General features: G+C 40.1%; 2 protein-coding genes across 3 annotated transcripts in view; both read left to right on the forward strand.

The window, feature by feature from the left end:
- The window catches only part of hoxc11a (homeobox C11a), a 78,469-nt gene extending 57,262 nt beyond the window's left edge, over positions 1 to 21,207 (forward strand). The window contains exons 1-2 of one of the 2 annotated variants that reach the window (XM_071476259.1): positions 17,446 to 18,810; positions 20,195 to 21,207. In XM_071476259.1, coding sequence (XP_071332360.1) covers positions 18,063 to 18,810; positions 20,195 to 20,427 — 981 coding nt within the window. In that variant the 5' untranslated portion in view covers positions 17,446 to 18,062 and the 3' untranslated portion in view covers positions 20,428 to 21,207. Of the gene's footprint in view, positions 1 to 17,445; positions 18,811 to 20,194 lie in introns of those variants that run through there. The other variant, XR_011690840.1, reaches the window with a different exon arrangement.
- hoxc12a (homeobox C12a) lies at positions 2,787 to 8,452 on the forward strand. Its single transcript, XM_071476261.1, has 2 exons — positions 2,787 to 5,114; positions 6,269 to 8,452. The coding sequence occupies exons 1-2, from the start codon at positions 4,526 to 4,528 to the stop codon at positions 6,505 to 6,507; spliced, it is 828 nt and encodes a 275-aa protein (XP_071332362.1). The 5' UTR covers positions 2,787 to 4,525; the 3' UTR covers positions 6,508 to 8,452.
- Positions 21,208 to 21,216: the final 9 nt, after the last annotated feature.

A 21,216-nucleotide genomic window follows, 5' to 3' on the forward strand; every position in this document is an offset into this window, starting at 1 on the left:
CCAACATAATGTAATGACAGCAGTAGAATATGGATTTTTTGAAAAAGTAGGTGTATTTCCACAGGTCAGTTTTGCTTTTGAAATGACATAAATATTGAATTTTAATTTAAGATAAAATATAAAATACATTTCACAATGGACATATACAGAAATATTTAATTACGCAAATTTCAAATAGATTTATGCCCAAATATAAAAGAAAATCTTAAAGTATATTCCGTTTGCCTAGCACTGCAATATACTCCATTTCCTGAAAGTTAATTTTTTACTGGCTAAACTTGTCACCCATAGTAATCAAATAGCCTGCAAGCCCGGGAATAACATTTGCTGTTCGAACAAAGGAATGGCCAGAACAAACTCAGATAACCAGACCGCATCTTTTCAACTATTTTTAGACTCTCTGCACCCTAATCAGCCTCTGATTTTAACTTGAAAACGTAAAATGTAGAATAAGTTGCATTGCTTTTGGTTGTGTGTGGAGGCGTCAAAGCTGCAGGCCGCTGTCAGCCAGAGACATGAGACAGGGGGCTGATAACCTCTGGTGGTGACCAGAGGAAAATATCAGGAAGTGCTGCAGCTGTGTGTTTAGGGTTACTTTAGTTCAGTTAATTTGTTTTTTTTTTCCACAGTCACGCTTTTAACTAAGGGTTGGCTTTTTTTTCCAGTGCGTTTGACAATAGACAATTTATGAAATATTGAGTTGACAGTCCTTATTGATTTAGTGCCAAAGTTTTATCCAACTTTGAAAGATATAGGCTTGCTCACTGTGGCTGGTAGCCTACAGCAAATACAGAAGTTTAAGCTAAAGCCATGTCTGTCCTAACCGTTATATTCTGGGATTTCTGTTGGCATTAAATTTTACTAAAAGCACTGAAAGCATAGTTGTGTAATTTAACAGGTCTTCTGTTGAGTTATAGCATATCTGAAAATCTGAAAATCACAAGTCGGAGCTGTAGACAGCAAAGATAACCAGGGTTTCGATGTTCAGTTTTATTTATTTATTATTTGTTTTCTTTTGTATTTTAGCTAATATGACTTTGAGAACATATTCAACACATTTAACAGCACTATTATTTGAAAAGTTGCACTGTGTTAATGCGCTTTAGTATTAAATTCAAACTGACTGAAAACTAGGCCCAAGTTTGGCTTGAAAACTAATAATTTATTGATCATACATACACATGCACTTCTATTCTGAATGAACAATTTGCATTTGAATTTCTTGATTACATATCGCAATGCACGCACACACACACACACACACACACACACACACACACACACACAGTGAAAATGCGCATGTTTAACATCGAGAATTAAATTAGGCTAATTTAATATTAAATGAATCAAAGAATAAAATTGAATATTTCCTTATTTGAGCAAATAGCCTGTGCTAACTTACTGCATTATAACTTCATACAAAGTGACGGTCAAGTTCAAATGTTTGTGCCTATAGGATGACGCACGGGCTTCACTGTAAATGCGGGGTTTCGATGTTTAATTTGGATTCTTCTACAACTATAAATGTTTGTTATACGCTATTTCTATGTAGAAGTTCAACTTATAGGCTACTATATTATTATTCTTTCCAGATAGATTCGGGTTATCCTTAACAATTAAGTAAAAGAATAAATATTTAATCTTCGGGTTCGTTGGAATAGATGATGTTATTTATGTAGCAAAGCCGCATTAAATATGGACTGTTGTAGTAAACAAATGACAAATATCAGCCAAACCTTTCAACTAAGACGTTACCACTTTAGTGGGATCTTTAGGCTTCCCTTGGTGGTTTGTTTTCCTTGAAGGAAGCTTTAAAAGGGTTGCACAAGGCTATAACTGTGGCAACCTGCCTGCAGAGAATCAAAGAGAGAAAAAGAGAAGAAAAGCCCTTTGTTTAGGCTATTGCCCTGTCTGGACAGGACCAGTGGATTCCAGGAGGGTAATTTCAATATCGAGCAGACGGTGTACTAGACAGTGACCTTGACAGTGCTATATGCTCACTTTACCAAGTTCTTTTTTAATAGCAGATTTTCTTTTTGCTAAATGAGAGCACAAGGCCTGCAGCTCACGGTCTGATATGACATCATCGCTGAGCTAAAGATGCACTGAACAGACGAGCAGTTGTTTGAATGAGAAATGCGGATCAGTGTGAGCAGTGGATCGGAGGCGTGGAGAGACGAGGCAAGGAGGCGCAACACATGGCCTCTTTCTCCGAGGTAAAGTGGCGACTTAAGCCCACACTTTACTCACTCACTTGATAGTAACTGTTATAATAACACGAGAAGCCGTGAAGTGATACCAAGACACCCCAATGCTCCTAATAAGACTGATATTATATTGGATTGATGTTGTGCTGCATTGCGAGACTGACTAACTAGATGCCAGAATGTGCAGTGATAGGAGAAGCAGTGAGTCCAAGGGACAGAATGAAACCGAAACGGATTCCTAGGAGCTTCTCCAGTTTAAACATTTGATATTTTTCTTTCTATTTAGGGCTAGAGCAAGGCCCGGGGCCTTTGGGTTAGGTAGGATATATGGTCACAAGTGACGGATACAGCTATCAAATATTGCCCGACTTGCAAATCGTTCCCAAACCAATGTTTAAGTGAATGCTAATGTTCTCACATAACACTTCATTGGCAAATTTGTGGCACGCAACTAACGCCATTCAGCACGCATGTGCAAGCTGCTGTAACCCTGCACATGTCTGTTAACCCTCAGCTTCATGATACTAGTTATCAGTTCATGAAATCAGTGTTTTTATTTTTTTGTTTTGACGCGTCACTTATTTTGTTGTCGGGGTGTCATGTTTAGGAAGATGATAGGTTGTTTTTCAAATCAGACAAATGCTTCTCGACGCAGCTTGGAATATATCCACATTATTTTTATGACGTGGGCTGTTAGCCCCCACTTTAAGCTGCTACAGCCTAAAAGGCTGTTATGTGTTTATTCTATTTTATTGATACAAATTTCTACTTTACTTATTCAAATTGAGTTTTTGAGTTCAATATCAAGTTCAACCCACCGTGACTCCGCGTCGTGAACTTGAGTGGATTGAAGGCGACGTCCTGTGTGTCTGGTTATGCCTTGAGGGTTTTTTTTTCTTATTCTAATTCCGTGCCAGTGATGTGTCAAACTATATGTCCTTGATGTAGCTCGTCAGACTTTTTTAACTGCCCTGATTGAGAAATAAGCAGCTCCCCACTGCTGAGTTGTGACAACTTTTGAGATCCATAGATTGATTTAGCCTTCCTTACATGTAGTCGGGAGTGGGTGGTGGTAAATTATGAATTTACAAAGAGAAACTGAGATTGCAAAATTGATGCTGGACTGGTACAATATAGAAAGCTATACACGTTTGGAAAGTCTTCCTTTTTTTTCTTCTTTTTTTTTTGTTTGTTTTTGAATTAATGAGTAGTCTGTGGGCCCGGGAGAGGATTGCAAAAGGCACAGGTCAGTCATAAGAATATGTCTGAAGATGATGGTTGGCCAGTTTGATGACCAAAGACCACATTAGAAATTCTTGCGCCAGCTGTTGGCAGAATGCCTGCATCCCGTTCATATCATGGTGGAGTTGTCTGCAGAAAAAAAAGTGCACTGTGGAAAAAGAAAAAGTTTTTCGTTTGTGAGAAAGGCCTTTTTTTTTTAAAGTCAGAACAGGGGCTGACTGCAGCATGGCATGTTACATATTTGTTCAGTGTCTTCAGAACTGCATCTACAAATCAACTAATTAGTGAGATATAAAGCAGAGAGACTCTCGGCTGATTGAATCAGTTAAGTGCCCTCTGATATCTTGTAAAATTCATATAAAAGAATTGTGAGAGGTATAACAATCCCACCAGAGTTTGGCTGCGAACGTTTATTGGAGGTATCTGTTAAAGTTGTTCATGTGAGGTGTACTAGAGAATATTATGTGAAATATACCCTCTTAAAGTAACCTTGTAGAATATCGTCCTCTTTTACAGAGCCAGTGGCTTCAACCTGCTGACCCCGTTACTGTAAATATGAGTAGAGTGCGGCAATGAGCATCAGTCTTTTCTTAAAACAAGCTTGTAAAATTGGGACATCACAGCTTTATATGACACGGAATTCAACCATAATTTGCTAGAAAACAAGATGTCATGTGCACCCTCTCCTTCAAGAAAAATAGTTTTCATAAGAAATAGCATTTAAACAACTTTTGCCAGCTTATAAAGATATTAAACGAGGCCATGGACAGTTCCACAAGTGTAAAAGGAGAAGCAGCCTGGGCTCCTTTTGGACTCAGCATGACTCAAGTGAAGAAAAACAAGATTCTACATTTTTAATAAAAGGTTTATAGTATTTTTAAAAAGCATATAAACCTCTGTAATACAGAAGTTAATGTTTTGTTTTGTCTGAGATGGACCAAGTGGGTGGTACCATGTGTAACAGAAGTTAGCCTGGACACGTGGTTTGAGGATGACCAATCAGGCGCCCCTCCAGGTTTAACTATGTTAAATGTCAGATTGCAATAAACTAGAAGCTGTTGGTCGGGCCCGCGGAAATGGGCGAGCATAATCTCCTTAATCCAGGGTTTGTGGGACCTTTGGTAAACATCCACACTGGAGACACATTTTACTTTCCGAATTTTAGAGCCTCAGGGGGACAACTGGCGGGGTTACCGTCTCTCTCCTACCCGAGAAGGGACAATGTTTGCTCCCTTCCGTGGAATCCTTCGGAGCCGTGCAATGGATACTCTCAATCCTACTTTAGCAGCCCCGTGTCTATTAACCCTTCTTTCAATCGGTCGTGTGAAATTTCCAGACCAGAAGAGGGTAAATGTTATTATAACAACGGCAACGGGAACAGGGAGACCTGTTCAGGTGGCAGCAGCCTCAAACGAGAGGATAGGGCGAGAGACACATCATCCCTAACATCTGACCACGGGATGCACAGTGGAATTGGCAGCACTGCCGCCTTTTCCAAATATGATTATGGGACCGAGCAGCTAACGCAAGACCCGCCATCCTGTCAGTCAATGGAGTCCGACTCCAGCTCCTCTCTGCTCAACGAGGGCAGCAAGCCTTCATCCAGCGACACACAGACCCTGGTGTCACCGGGAAGCCATTCAAGCAACATAGCCGCAGGCGGAGGTGGGTGCTCTGATTTTTAATCACAATAATTTTAAACGTAGGCTTTGTCTACATTATTCATAAGATGTCTACATAGCGTACACCTGCGGTATTAAACCATCATCGGCGCTCGCTGTGTTGATGCACAACTCACAGCCTAGATTAGCCTGCAGGATACTTGCGTGGTGTGCAGACGCCGCTAGGGGTTGCCCTAAAATACTCCACTCGCAACGTGGTTGTGTGGAGTTATAGATAACCTCACCAACTCATATTGCCTACCAGCTTCTGAATAAACAGTCAGTCCTGTCATCGCGTTTCCTTTTAGTTTAGATCAGGCTCTGTGTTTCAGGCACTTAGATGGTTGATTTTGAGCCATCGTTACTCTTCGCATACACAAATTAGTGCTGTGATTTAAAGGGGTGAGCCGCTTTGGTTGACTGCATCAAACAGAGAGTTTTCTTTTTAATGACTCGTAAACAGAATTAATATCTGTCGCTGTGTACTCAAGAGTCATTTAATATGCTCTGAAACTCGCAAATAAGCAGGGGTATTTGCAAGTACGGCTTAATTATCACGTTAATGCTACTTTAACTGCAACAATAAAACTTCCTGTGATACAAACAGCTGTATACTGGTGGTCTCAGTAGATGAGGCTGAAAAATAAAAACACTTATGATCAAAATTCGTCCACAATTGGTGTGGTCCTTGTGGTCCGGAAATTTGATTTGAGATCATATGTTCAGGCAGCCCAGGGGGAGACCAAAACAAATCCAGTTTGGTTGAGTATGGAGGAAGTGACAGCTTCCAGGGACATCAGTTCTATGAATCCTAATATAAAACAGAATCCCTACATCTTGAGTCATCGGCAAAACACAGAAATCTTCTTTTGCCCCCTGAAATGGTTTAGTTTTCCACGGCTTCAGACACCTTTAGAAAAACTCAGTGCTGTGTAATGTAGTTTGACTTCTTGATAGAATCTGTTGATTGCTCTCCAGTATAAGCTAAATGAAATGAAATTCACACAGCCAACTATCCAAGCTTTTCCATGACAAGTGGCGCCCCTGTAGGCTCCTCATAACCTTGGAGGTGACCGTGATTTTGCTACTGTGGTGACTAATCCGTAGTATGCACCCCTCCTCCCTCTCCCTTCCTCCTCCTCCCCCCCCCTCCTCCAGGTGCCCCGTGGTACCCGATGCACACTCGGACCAGAAAGAAGCGCAAACCGTATTCCAAACTTCAGCTGGCTGAGCTAGAAGGTGAATTCATGCTAAATGAGTTCATTACCAGGCAGCGGCGGAGGGAGCTCTCCGACCGTCTGAACCTCAGCGACCAACAAGTCAAGATCTGGTTCCAGAACCGCAGGATGAAGAAGAAGAGACTCATGCTGAGGGAGCAAGCTTTGGCCTACTTTTAGAGATGCGGCAGAAGGTGAATCGATAGGCAGTAAAAGCCAAGCCTTCTATGCTCCCATAGGTCTTCTATCAGTGCATGCACTCATCTATCCATCTTTTACATCGCAGGCAATTATCACAACATTTTTTGATATTTTTTTTTTCTCAAAGGTGCGGGCTGCACAAGCCCAAAACAAGCCATTATGTGGCATTCAAAGCTATTCTCAGTGAGACTGCCTCCATGTTTGGTATAATCGCACAAAAAGCTGTGAGAATGTGTTTTCTGTGTAAGATGCATCTCTTAGTTTTCATGCTCTGTCAAGAGTTTAGTCTTCGCCCTAATTGTAAGCCATGCGAAATGTGCAACCCAATATCACGCCAAAGCGTGTATGTCGAAATGTGTCTTGCTCCGTTTGGGATGACACATAATGACAGTATCCGTTTAGTTCCCTTTTTAGTCAGAGAAAATAAGGAGGGAGCGGGACCACTTTGTAAAATCTCAAAATAGGCCTAAAAAATAACAGTGAACTTCTAAAGACAGAGGCCTGACAGACAGGCTGGTGTCGCATCCGCGCAATAATTTCTGAGGTTATGAACTGATGAAGAAGAATCTCCTCACGGCTGCTTAATACTTCCACAGCCACAGTTTGTTGTGCCAGAGGAGCATCATCCTCATCTCCTTTCCATAGTTTTCGCCACGCGTTGTGGACACGTTCACGGTCACGGGCAGGAAGTCTGGGAGTCTGCATGGGGAGAGGGAGGACTACAACCGCAGCGTAATCCATATCGATATCTTTATGACTGCGCATTGAAGAAATAATTGTCACGATTTTGTTCATGTGCTAACAAGTTTCTAAATGTAGCCTATTTTTCTTACTTTTATTACCTTTCAACTTGTCTTAACAACAACCACAGAATCCTGCATGAGTTGCATTTCTTTATTTGACTGAGATCACCGTTTGAATACGGGTTTGAGCTGCTATTAAAAGTCCCCGTCCAGATTGTGAAAAAATAGTATATTCTACATTAAACTCGCTAGGATCTGTAATGGAAATATTCAACACTATATCTACATTTGAAGGCCCAGTTGGTTAAACAAGGACACCGAACCTTGCACCTGGTAGGGGGAGGGGTTAAGTTTTTAGGCCTAAAAGAGCATTTCTGAAACTTGGTGCTCATAATGAAAATAAATATATAGAAATTTAGAACATTTAATAATAGGCCTACAAGTGTGCTCCCTTAATTCGGGGCGAATGCAGTGCATTATCTGTAATGTATAATGAGTAAGCTATAGCAGTGAAATGTATTTGCAGCATGTTATAGATGTGAAATAGCTATAAGTCATGTTCTGCGGGCCACTTTTTCTCTAGGTGACTTTTTTATACTTTTTTTTTGAACAAATCAAAAGCGAACACAGCCTAAAACATTTTTGACATAAACTTCTACAAAGAATGTATTATTATTATTATTATTATTATTATTATGGTGGAAGGACATAGGGCCTGTGGGCCTAATTAATGTACTTGCTCCTTGCAATGTGCTCAGTGTCATCCCTTTCCTTACCTTGTACTCGTGTATAACTTTGTAAAATGAAATTACACATGTTACTATTTGCATCCTATTTTAGGATCCCTTATCGATATATAATAGTGCTTTATGTTATTGATCGTCTTGTACAATATCGCATTCCTCAGCCTGTTTGTGAATGTAAGGGTTGGAAATGTAGGCCTATTATATTATACTGCCAAGAATGGATATATCAAAAGGTATGCAAGAAATTTGCGCATACATGACATTTAAAGAAACCCTGTTCCAGTGTAGTCGTTGTTTGTTATCGTTCTTTTATTTCGTCCCTCACTGCATTCCCTTCTTTGCGCTTGTAAGGATTGCTACGTTGTCTTGTAAAAGTAATAATGATATGAATGTATATGCGTAAGGTCTTCAATAAACAGAATACTGAAATGTTTATTGGTGTGACTTCAGTGTGTCATTGCGCTGCTTCTCTGAATGTTCTGCTTTAAAATAAGCTTTTCTGAGTGCTGACTGGTGGGATTATTTTATTAGACGTGACCTGTAACACAGTTTAAAAATACATGTGTCCACCGCAGTGAAATAAAGGTCTGAACATTAATGGGACATTTGGAATCATTTGAGAGAGTGTTTTGTTGGCACATAATTGTACATGCTGTGAACTATAAGCAATATGAGCCCACACAGGTTGGCCCTGTTTTATTATGGCCGCTCTGATACAAAGGTAAGCTATAGGCAGATATGATGGCTCTAGACCATCCAAAATGGCGGCCATATGCATATTCTGAAGCCCATCTTGCATTGAATATTATTCCTTTTTAAGGGTAGTCGGAAAAATAACAACAACCATCTGCAACAACTGCATAGTTTTAGGCAGAAATGCCTTTTTCACATTTTCCTCTGACGATTTGTGGTTTCCCTTGAAGTTCGACCTAATCAATGTCAGTGCTATGCTACAAGCCTATAACAGCGCAGCTAAACACGCAATAGCTCTGTAAAGCAGTAATAGGGTTACACCCCAGTGCTCCATATAGGCAAGCCTCTTGGACTGACTGTGCATCCTCTTTCCTGGTTTGCATTAGGGAGTCAAACGTGTGATTTTGTTTGTGTGTAGTTTATTTATTAATAAATTTATGAATACATACACACATCAGATGAAAAAATATTTCTCAGATGGCATACATCTTTACAAACCATATAGATGTTTGTACAGTAAACGCATATCTAAAATCCACAAGGCTCTCCCTGCTGGCAAGGAAGTGTAAAGCAATGCAGGGATGTGCAGTGTTTTCCTATCAGCTCACTAACAAGCATTAATGCGTTTGTCCTCAACAGCTTCCAGCCTCAGTTAGCTGAAGTATGTTCACTGGAAACTGTTGTGCTGTCTCGATGTTGAGATCAGATGTTGCCTTTTCAGTGAACTGTGCACAGCCGCTCTTGCAACCGACCCAGTGAATGGCCTTCCTGAGTCAGTCTGTCCAGGATCACAACACAGAAATACACACATGTAAAATGCTCAATACTTAACACAATCCTCTTGGTATTACAGACTTCAACGTTTATCAGATAGGGTATATCAAAGATTGAGTGTGACATATGTCATATGTGTCGTGATAAGTTCTTGAAAGCCTTACTGCATTACTCTCTTCTGTCTTACAGTAGCTACGCTGCTAATGCTGTTTCTGCTGCCTCTGATGTTTGTGCCAGTTTCCCTTAGGCCTACTATAAAGATCCACCCCAGTTAGGTTGACTATATCCTAAACTTCCATTCCTATGTATTCATCAACATAATGCATAATTCTTTTTGTGTTGTATATGTACAGTAGCCCACATGTGTAGAATGAATATAAGAGCTGTAAGGTCCTCCATGTGACATAGGGCTGTCCGGACCCGCTGCTATTCGATCTTTTGCAGTGCGTCAGTTTGCAAATATCAAAAATGATATAGGCTGTAGTATGCTGGTGTCTAAAATTACCTCTGTAAATATACTAAACAAATCACAGAATCAGGGCCAAATGTTTGTGAGTATACACTATAGCCTTCGTCTAGTCAGAATGAGGCTAAGTGCTCTCCACGTACATTTACGCATCTGATTACATGGTGGTTTGGAGAATCGTTTGAATTAAATGACTCCCAAGAATTTTCACGTGTATATCAGACGACGTACCAGCAACTGAATTTGAATTGTCTCCGTATGATAAGAGAAATGCTTTAATATGCATCCCTTTACGCACCGACAACACCATTCTTGTACGCTTTAATCAAGGGAATACGCTGTGCATTTGTTATGAAGTGACACCAGGCTGATGCAAAGCATACCCAGTATGTCTACCAAGTATTTGCTGCCATATGATAATAACTAAGACTATTAAATAATAATAGGGAGATCTTAAATTGCGTGTATTGAATTTGATCATCCAGGGGACATCATTCATAACAACTCCAATCTTTTTAGCCTATCAAACGCACTGTTGACCACGAAAGGACATAAACTAATGTCTTATGTTTGTGTGTTGCCTTGTTAAATGGGTTAGAGGAGAATAATAGATGTAAAATGCACCATGACGGTCTTGACTGTTCTGCAGTGTCTCAGCCATAATTTGCGAAAACAAAAAAAAAACAAAACAAAAAAAAAAAAAAAAATCCTCAAGGTCAGCTATGCTACAAATATTTTCTCAAAACTTTAAAAGCCTTCGGGAAACATTGCTCACACATGCGCTGTTGAAATTTAAAGAGCAGCAATTATAATAACTTCATGGGGTTAAATTATTTATTTGTAGTTTTATACGCATTTGAGCTTGTAAAAATGCGCAAAACAATTACGACGTGGAGAAGTCAACAAGAGAAACAGATATCACCCAGGATCCCTGATTTGTTAAAGAAAGAAGGCAGTAGATTTGTGCTCAGTCACTGAGGAAAGTATTGAGTTAAATTTACAGCAGCAACAATTTGCATAATTTGTCTATACCAATGCGTTTTGACAAGTGGAAAACTGATGTAAGCTTCAAAACAACTCACAACGTGAATGCTTCTAAGAGGAAGTTATAGAAACAGTGTTTTGTGTTTGCAGCCTAGTTAGATGATTCCTGCGTAAAACGGTGGGATTATTTGGACTGAATAACATGAGTCTGGTCTTTGGTCGGTGCCAAACGGATATCTGAACATGGAGCCTAGATTTAACTTGAACTTCAAACCAGACGAATCTGTTGACGTTATATGTGACTTTTCTGTGTAGATTTTTTATTCAGGTGGACTATTTCTATCCTCCTTCCTCCTTATTTTGCATTTCCTTGTGACAAACCTTGTGCGGGGAACGTTTTTAAGCTTTCACGTCCAACAAATCACTGAACATTGCCCTGCGTCTTCACCTGCCATCCCTTCTCCTCCCAACATCAAAAAATTATCACAGTGTAACAACTAATGTTAGTTAGTACACATTTGCTTGTCTGTATTCTAATTTGGTATAATTCACTTTATACAGAATATATGAGGAAATAAATATTAATTAAACAAACAAACAAAAAAAAACAACAAACAAACAACAAACTCAAATCTGTAGCCATTGCAGACAACCTCAAGATATTTGGATTGTAAAACAGGATGAAATCTCAGTTGGCTTTGCAGGTCTTTACAATAGGGCTTTCACTGCTCTTGAGCACTTTTGACTTTGAGACTGGCTAAATCTGTTTATGGCGGCCTGTCTCCGCGTCCCAAAGGTCAGTGAGCTTCACAGTGCCCTTCGCAGAGAACTTGTGTGGCATGTGGTCTACGTCCCCCGCCACCCCTCTGCCGTTTATGGTACGAAGCTGGCTAGAGGAATAGAAAGCCATGTTATTCCTGCTAAAGTGTGTGTGGAGTGTGTGGACGTGTGTGAATTTTGAAGGAGAGTGTTAATGTGATAGAGAAAGAGTGGATACGTTAGCACGACAGATCCATATCGTTCAGTCCTTTCACAACTGTCATATATTGATTTTGACATGATTTGAAATGAGTTCTCTGTGAGCTCTATTTTTTCTGAAATGTACCATCTTATCAATTTGTTTTTCAATAGCATCGCCCGTCAAACAGCCCTTAATAAGGAGTGTGAAGGTTTCATTGCTGCCCTGAAAGAGCCGAATTCTTCTTAGACCGGTTTGTCCCTGATGGAAAGAGAGAAAAACATCTTAGAATTTCGAAACGGATTGATGTTACAATTGCAAATCAGTAGCCAAGCCTTTTGATTTTGTTATTCTTTTTTAACCCGTTATATCTCATTTTCTATTTTTGAAACGGCGTGACAGCATAGCCCAGTATTAATGTAAAGGATGTTTGCATCATTTATCAGTGTACCTGAGGTGATATTTTGCTCAGTAATATTTGCTCGTTATTATTTAATCTCCGTTTTTCAATCACATTTTCACTGTTCCTGTCTCTCCTTTGGACTACCTACTATATATAGTGCGTTTTTCTTCATTGTTTAGTATTTTGGAGGTGGGCTGTCCTTTCCAGACCGACGCTTGGGCCCTAACGCACTCACTGAAGGTCAAGTATGCAGCATAGAGCTGCACATCCGCTCTTGCAATTTTAGATGGAAAATTCTGTCACCTGTTCAAGTTTGTCCAATATCGGTGCAGTGTACACGCGGTATAGCCGAGGCTATACGTTGTTTTTCTGTTTGAATATTAATATTTTATGTGCAGTTTCTCTATGTGTTTAAAGGGATCTGGACTCTGGAAAAAAAAAACAAAAAAAAAACTTTAAAAAAAATCTGCAGCTCAGATGGCTAAGCAAACTTTAGCACTAAGTGTTCGAGCAGGCATTTCAAATATATCTGAGTCTGTGGCGTAAAGCTCAGAGCTTCTATTCTGGGTCCACACACTGAGACACTCCTGTGCAAGGCCAGTGTAAACTAAAATAATGCGTTTTGACCCCCAGTGAGAAAAGAACCAGCCAGTGCGCGCTTCCTCTCGTTTGACATAAATGTTCAAAAATATTTGCTGAATTCCCACTGATTCTAGTCACAGTGACAAATAAATTGGATGCATTTTTAATCACTTAGGGACTATTCCATCTGTCATGTGCTGGTCCTCCTGCACGCACATAGTATTAACACTTTTTCCAACGGGACACTGGTCGCAACAGCCAAAATTAGACCAAATAATGAAAGAAGTGGCATCAAGTGAAATTGATGCCACTTGCATTTAACGTTGATAAAATACATGTGCATAATTACTGGACATAAACAAGTTATGTCAACACATGATCAAACTCAGCTTTTGTTATGATTTTTTTGTCTAAGTCCTACATTATCTGTAAATCTTTAAATTTGAAAACAAACCACTGCAAAGGTCGGGTCCGTAATTTTGTGCCGTCATCTGCGTAATTTGCAGGAACACGTCCTTCCTGATTGTTAGTCAAGGCTGAATTGTGCTCAAACACTGGGCACATTATCCCTGCTGATTTAAATGGTTGATTGGGATATTTTAGAAGATTAACTGTGCGGTTACTGGAGGTCTAATACGCCTAAAAATATCCTTTTAATAGGCCTAAATATATCGGCATGTGACAGGCCACAGCCTGTAGTCATTTCTTCACATAAAACACTTTTCATTTTGACTTTTGTAAAGTGGTATTAACCGTGAAGTTAAGAGCCCCTTTAGCAAAATATCCAACATAAGCTTATTTTTTTTTGCTTATCTAGCATTTGTTTAAAGATGGATACACTTCAGTGTTTACTGTTCCTCTGCTCAAAGGTTTTCCAGGTTTTTCCAGGACATCTAAATAACACATAGGGGCTGAGGCCAGCAGTCACTACTGGGCAGTTTCTTGTGATGTGAAATCATTTAATACTTCTAATAAAAAAGTTAACACATTGTTGTGAAAGCTTTATGTCCTAGTGGTTGAAAGAGAAATACACTCTGGAGATTGCTCTAAATGTAACAGTAACACACATCCTTATCTTGTAAGCTATTGTTGCCACCACAGACGCTCCACGCTAGGTGCATTCACTGAGACCTCAGTAAAAAAACAACAAAAAAAAAAAAACAAGGCTCTTTAGTGTTGCTTGAAACTGTTCACAGCTCATACAGCCAAGTTTAACTGCCCGACTTACATCCAATTAAACTTATCTAGGCCATGAGGGGACAGTAATATGATTACACAGGCTTCCCACATTTAGCCTTGACTTCAGCTAACTGTGCAGTAGTGTCTTGCTGAACTGATCCCATTGTGTGTGTGTGTGTTTCTGTGTCTGTGTGTGTGTGGTGAGTGTTGTATTATTTGCACAACATTTGTCGACACAGAGCCAGAACACTGTAATATTTAGGTGCACCATTTTTGAACTGAGAGTTCTTCTTAACAAGAGGGTGACTCCTAGGTTAACCATTGTAATTATAGGGCTAGGTAGCAATACATAGCTTAAATTCCTCAGACACAGTTGTAAAGTTTGTACTCCAACAGTGATATTTAAGCGGTAAGATGGCAAATGTTTACAGCACTTTGGATCGCTTTGGATTACCTAATAGAACAGAATATAGGAACCTGCATTTTAAATATTGTTTGTCATTGTAGGCGTTTTTGTAATATAGAATTAAAAATTGTCTGATAACTCAACTCAGATCCCTTTGCGTGCAAACTCTGCATATGCTAAGCCTGCTCATTTGGTGCAACCAAATCAAACTTTCCTGGGTCCTACTGCTAGCGGAATATCAGCTGCTGTGAGTCGTCTATCCAGGGAAATAAACACATGGTAAACCTTATTCTTTGACTGTTGGTCTGAGCGCAACAAGGCGAGAATATCCAGGGTTTAAACTCTCGGAAGGCGGATATTGCTAAGTGATGGACGCTGACCGGTCATATTTTGCCACATTATGACAAATATTGCGACTTAAACGCAGCCAGGAGTGGATGTTATTTCCAATTCCTTTAAACGCCTCATTTCCTCTTTTGTACTGTGTAGTCTTTTCAGCTCATCTTTCGCATTTTCAACTGTCTTGATAAGCAGCCCTAACTTTTGAATTTAATTAGTGCATCACTTATTTATTCCCTCACATTACTTATTTATACCGCGCTAATACGCATCACTGAAACGATTGTGATGAGGAGATGATTTGTTTTGGACAGTCTGCCTTGGTTCTGTTATTGTCTGCTGAAAGAAATGTTTGTTGTTTTTATTTACCGTCATTTTTTTTTATTCTACAGATGACATTTTAATCAGAGTAATGTTGACATACGGACACGTTTTAAATTTCCTCATCCAGAACCTTTATTTATAAGACAATTAGTGTGGCGGCTTTTCAGTTTTTAGAAATTCAACTTCAAATCCAACTCTGCGTTTTATCTTTTAATTAAAATGCACCATATATTTCATTCTGTTAAAACAGACAATGACATTTTGATGTGCGAATTATTATTATTGTTATGCAACTGCGCAACACTAATGCTGCAAGCATGTGTCGAGCATGTGTCCTACAGGCCACAGGGCAATATGTTTACACAAATATCTCCATAGCTTCGGTTATCCATCTGCCAAGAATTACATCTTTAGCTGTGACTCAGGAGACACAAATAAACTATTACATTCTTGGGTTTTTTTTGTAGTGTTCATCATTCTCTGTTATTCCGATTCATTTGACTGAAATGTTTGGCCTTGTAAAAACTAAAACAAAACCGAATTTTGAGACTTTTAATCCATTATCAGTGGCCTAAATTGCCACATTTCTTACATGGACAGCTAAACCCAAATTGCAGAAAATGCGTCGGTGTGAAAATTCACCGCACTGTGTTTTTTTTTTTTTTTTTTTAAGTTGCAGAATATCTAGTTGCTGAAATCCAAATTCCTCTCATTCTCAACGTTTATGGTTTTCTATAGAACAAAGGAATTTAGCGTTACTACTGCCATTCTGAGTTTTATGGTGGACGGAGAGAGGATTTTAGTGGTCAAATTCAAGTGCTGTGTCTGGACAGCTGTCTGCTTTCTTTGTACTTGGATGCAGGATGCATCATGTGAGACAACCTTTTGTCTGTAGCGGTAATAAACAAGCTAATGCCATTGCCACCTTTTTTCACAAATACGTCTGCAATGGACTGATGATGTTGCTTGTTGTTGCCCTTGCTGGGGAGCAGCAAAAACACTAACTTTGTTTTTCATTTTTTAAACAACACAGGTGTCCCATAAGTGGTTGTAATAGTGCGACAGTGTTATTGGTATATTGGATAATAATTGAGGAGTCTATTGCAACATTTAGGAAGTAGCCTATAATCATAAACAATGGGCCATCGTATTAATTTCACCTTGTGATAGTATCAGTTAGTCTATAAAGAGTCAAAGATGGCCCTCAACAGTACAATTAAAAGTTTACAATGACGCAGGAAAGAACACGCAGGCGCATCTTTTCTCCAAACCATTCACTTTATTACATTTTATTAAAAAAAAAAAGTCCGGGCGACATGTCTCTCCTTTTAACAGTCACCCAAAGATACATGTCGACATTCTGGTGGAAAATAAAATGATCACAGCAGCTTGCAGCATCAGCTGGGACTTATTTAATTTTAGAGGGAAACGTCGGATACAGTCACACTGCTTGGTCAATAGGCCCAGACTGAGTGGCCTGTAAGTAGCCGTTTACAAGAAGACAAATTGTTGCTCTGGTTTGAAGCCTATAGACAAAAGCTGCAAACCAAAACATTTAATTTGATCGACTGGTGAGTCCAAGGAGACATTACACCCCAACATATCAGTTGAATATTTTATAGAGAGGCTGCGGGGATATTCTGGGCTGTGTTGTCAATAACGGGAATAATGCTGACTCCATCAGTTTGAGGGGAATAATTACATATTTCTGAGATTGTGTTTATGTAGTTAGGGCACATTTTCCCACTGAAGGAGATGCACGGTCCCAAGGCTTCACTGGTAGTATTCCTGCAGGAACTCAGCAGCCTGGGGTCTTGAATTGCGCAGTTGTCCTCCATAGACTCTGTCATGATCCAAAGTCAAAGGGAATAATGAGAGTGGGCCGATTGCTTGAGCTTGCTCAGTCAAGATGTAGCCTATGCTGTGTATTCCACATTGCCTAACCTAACCGGTGGTTCAACTTCACTTTACACATAATCATACACTGATCCAGTGTAGCAAGGTTTTTCATGTGGTGAAAGAGAGAAAGGACTAAATAAAAGGAATGACGAATTAATAGGTTGCATAATTTTGAATCGATGAGTCCGGCTCATCCACACCTCTGTTTAATAATGTGTGCCGCAGATTTATGTAGCCACTATTAAAGAATGAAAAGGGGATCAAAAGAACTAATATAACCCTTATGAAAGGATCTCCTGCATATTCAAAGATCACAGTGTAAAATGTCCTGGGGAGTCTCAGAGATTTGTAAAAGAAAACGAATTATTCACTCTGAAACTTTCTGTAAATAGTGAAGCGATGACTGAGCTCATGGGATTGCTTGTGAGAGGATATATGCCTCACTGGGCGAATTTTAATGCTGATTTGTGCTGTATGCAACAGTGTCAGTGATCCCTCATTCTCTGATTAAAATATTAACATCACCAGCAGTCCAATAGTGTTCTTCTTCTTCTTCTTAATAATAATAATAATGATGATAATATTAATAATAATAATAATAATAATAATCTTACCTGTAACACTCCATTACACTATGAAATGCATGCTACTGGCTGCGCTCTGCAGTTAGTGCTATGCCTGTTTAAGGAGCTGGAGCTGTTTAGCTAGCCTACCACCAGCCCCATAAACATAAACACACACAGCACATATCGCTCTAATTGTCATAAGCCAGCAAACAGGAATCTGTTACTGGTTTTCTTAGTGCGCCTTTGGTGTTTGGAAATTATTCGTTTGAACCTCCTCGATCTTACCTAAAGCCAACCACTCCTACACATCCAACTCTTCCAAATTGATATATGACAATATCTACTTTCGATCACGTGTCTGCGGGGCGACTTAGACGGATTGCGCGTCATCTCGCCTTCCCAAATTTTTCCCTTCTGCTGCAGCTCGTATCCAAAACATCTATCTATAGTACGGAGTACGAGAGAGAGAAAGATGTTTAACTCGGTGAATCTGGGCAACTTCTGCTCGCAGACGCGCAAAGACCGGACATCCGAGTTTGGGGACAGGACTGGCTGCGCGTCCAACATCTACCTCCCCAGCTGCACCTACTACGTCCCCGAGTTTTCTGCCGTCTCCTCGTTTCTTCCACAGGCCCCGTCCCGGCAAATCAGCTACCCTTATTCCACAAATCTGTCTCAAGTACAGCCGGTACGGGAAGTTTCATACGGCTTAGACCCTGCTAGTAAATGGCACCACAGAAGCAATTATGCATCGTGCTACTCGGGAGAGGATCTGGTGCATAGAGACTGTCTTCCACCATCCACCATGACAGAAATGCTTATGAAGAACGAGAGTGTGTACAGCCACCACCATCACCATCACACCCATCCGGTCTCCAATCACCCCTCCACAGGTTTTTACTCCGGCGTGGGGAAAAACAACGTCCTCCCGCAAGGCTTCGACCGCTTTTTTGAGACCGCATACTGCAGCAGCACGGACAATCAGTCAGACAATTGTTTACAAAAGGGCGAGGGGGGAAAGCTGGAAAGCGACTCCCAGCAGCAACAGCAGCAGCAGCAGCAGCAACAACAACAGCAGCAGCAGCCCACAGCCTCCGTACCCGGAGCCCCGGAGCAGGAAAAAGATCCAGAAGATGAGGAGGAACATACAAATTCAGGCTCATGTACTTCTTCCTCCGCAACAACCAAGGACGGCAACGCCAGCAAGAGCAGCCACTCGAGTAGGTATACCGAAGCAGTAAAATGGGGGAAGGTTAAGGGGACTAGCCCGGTGTTTTGTCGGTCAGATTTTATGTGGAGTTTTATAAGCATTCAAAGGATTTTATTATAACCCTACAAAGCTCTTTCTTGCAACGAGAAGAATTTTTACGATGGGAAAGCGCTTTGAAAAAAGGGGGATGTTATACACAGACGCCTCTATGGTGAGAGTCTGTGAAATTTTTAAGAGAGAGCTATTGTGACAAATGTTAACTTTGATCATGAACTTGCGTTGGGCATTTTAAGGGATTTTCTCGTTGGGCTGTTGAGAGTAAAAACCAATTGAGCAGAACATTGCTTTTGGCGTCTTGTGAATTTTCTTTTAGCACGGGGTTTGCCCGCAAAAGACATGCTGCACTGAGTATGACACACTTTACGGTTAAATGCGCTCTTCTCTGTCTATCTATCTATCTATCTATCTATCTATCTATCTATCTATCTATCTAGAAGGAACCGTTTCCGCCATTTACAAGCAGACATTAAATGAATCAGTGGTAGAGATTCCAGTGTTTTGCTTCCTCCATATATGAGGAAAATGCATAGGTCTGCAAATTATGCTATGTCTTAAGTAGCCGCTGCACAAAGCTTAAATCCAGATATATGTAGGTATCCTTAAACATTTCACCTGTCGACTAATGATTTGCATGCAAGCTGGCATAATGCTACCTTGAATGACCAGCATGAAGTAAAATAGTGCTTGCTTTTAAGTGCTGCTGTGGTAATTGTTGCAGAAAACAGGTCCTATTTGTGTTTAGCCTCATGTACATTGGATTAGCCCAGCCAGGCTGTAGATACAAGCTAACTGAGGCTGATGTTTGTCCCTCTTCCACACAAAAAAACAATAAAAAAAAAAAATCTATTTCCCCAGTCACCTGTTTGATAGTAAGTTATAGGGCCACAGAGGTTTGCATAGGCCATTGCAAACATGGGCAATGCATTTCAACTCACTGCCAAAAGATTGTGTAAATTGTTAGTTTAGCTCCAGAGGAATGTGGCGCACATAATGCGGTGAAATACTTTTGTTGTTGTATATTTATAACAGATAAACACGTACTTAGAAGCCGTAAGTTGATATTATTTGCTCCAAGCGAATCGGATATTTAACACTCTTTATGGCTGGTTTATCTGATAGCCTCAGTTACTCTGCTTGATGAATGTTGACTGAAATGTTATCATTACTAATGCCACTGAAACTGAATTCTAAGCATCTTGCAAGTCAATCGCCACCTCAGCTGTAAAGCCCATTTTTGTCCATTTTTGTGTATATTTTGTTATTAAATCATCTGATTTTATTGCCATTTCCCGTGAAACTCTGATTTTGTTGATTTTATTTTACTTTGTCTTCAGGCACTCCTCGCACAAGGAAGAAGAGGTGTCCATATTCCAAGTTTCAAATTCGAGAGCTGGAGCGGGAATTCTTCTTTAACGTTTACATCAACAAAGAGAAAAGGCTTCAGCTATCCCGAATGTTAAACCTCACCGACCGTCAGGTTAAAATTTGGTTTCAGAATCGAAGAATGAAAGAGAAGAAGCTGAGCAGAGATCGCCTGCAGTACTTCTCTGGAAACCCCCTACTGTGAGCAGGAGCAGAAAGTGTCACAGTCTTGGTCAGTGACATTAAGACCTACTCTTATCACATTGAATTGTAATCGTGGGCTTAAGCATTTTCTAAAGGAGCCCAAATCACCAACAGTGCAATGTTAAAGTGGACAGTGGGAGTTACAGGCCTGCATGGGATAAAGTCGCCATTTTCTTATTGCCCTATACGGGCGGCGGTGAATTTCTAGCTGATCCCCAGAAAGGCCTATATGGTTAGAATAATCATTTATATGCTGTTCTTGAATATGTCCCTCTATTTATCACGATTCTCCATTGTGTTTATTCTATTGTTCATATAGACATATTTGTTAATAATATCAAATGTAACAAACAGTTTGAATCCTTATTGCGCAGACAACTTTTAGCTCTTTCCCTTCCCTCTGGTCTCTGTATATAGCATATCATTATCTAATTATTTCTCGGCCAGAGTATGAACAAGTTATAGCAAATCTCCAGGCTGCATTGTTTTCGCCAGTGAGAACTGTGACGTCCAATCTGTGAAAATATACCCCCTGTACAGAGTAGCCTATGCAATGTGCATTCGTGACTGTAAATAGGCGTATGTTGAATTTCCTTTCCCCCATCCCTGCTGCTATTTTTCATTACAGTGCCCCCACAACTTCAACAGCTTTAACGCCAACACTCGTTAAATTATTTGCTTCAAACTTTGTTGCTTTGGATTCCAGAGACGAGGAACAGATTGTCGGCCTGTGTATCATTAATATAATACCTATGAAATAAACAGAAACATATAGGCAAAACTCACCGAC

Source organism: Trachinotus anak, unplaced genomic scaffold (genome assembly GCF_046630095.1).
Source record: "Trachinotus anak isolate AG129_WGS33_773 ecotype Australia unplaced genomic scaffold, CSIRO_AGI_Tana_v1 ptg000004l, whole genome shotgun sequence".
Taxonomy (NCBI): domain Eukaryota; kingdom Metazoa; phylum Chordata; class Actinopteri; order Carangiformes; family Carangidae; genus Trachinotus; species Trachinotus anak.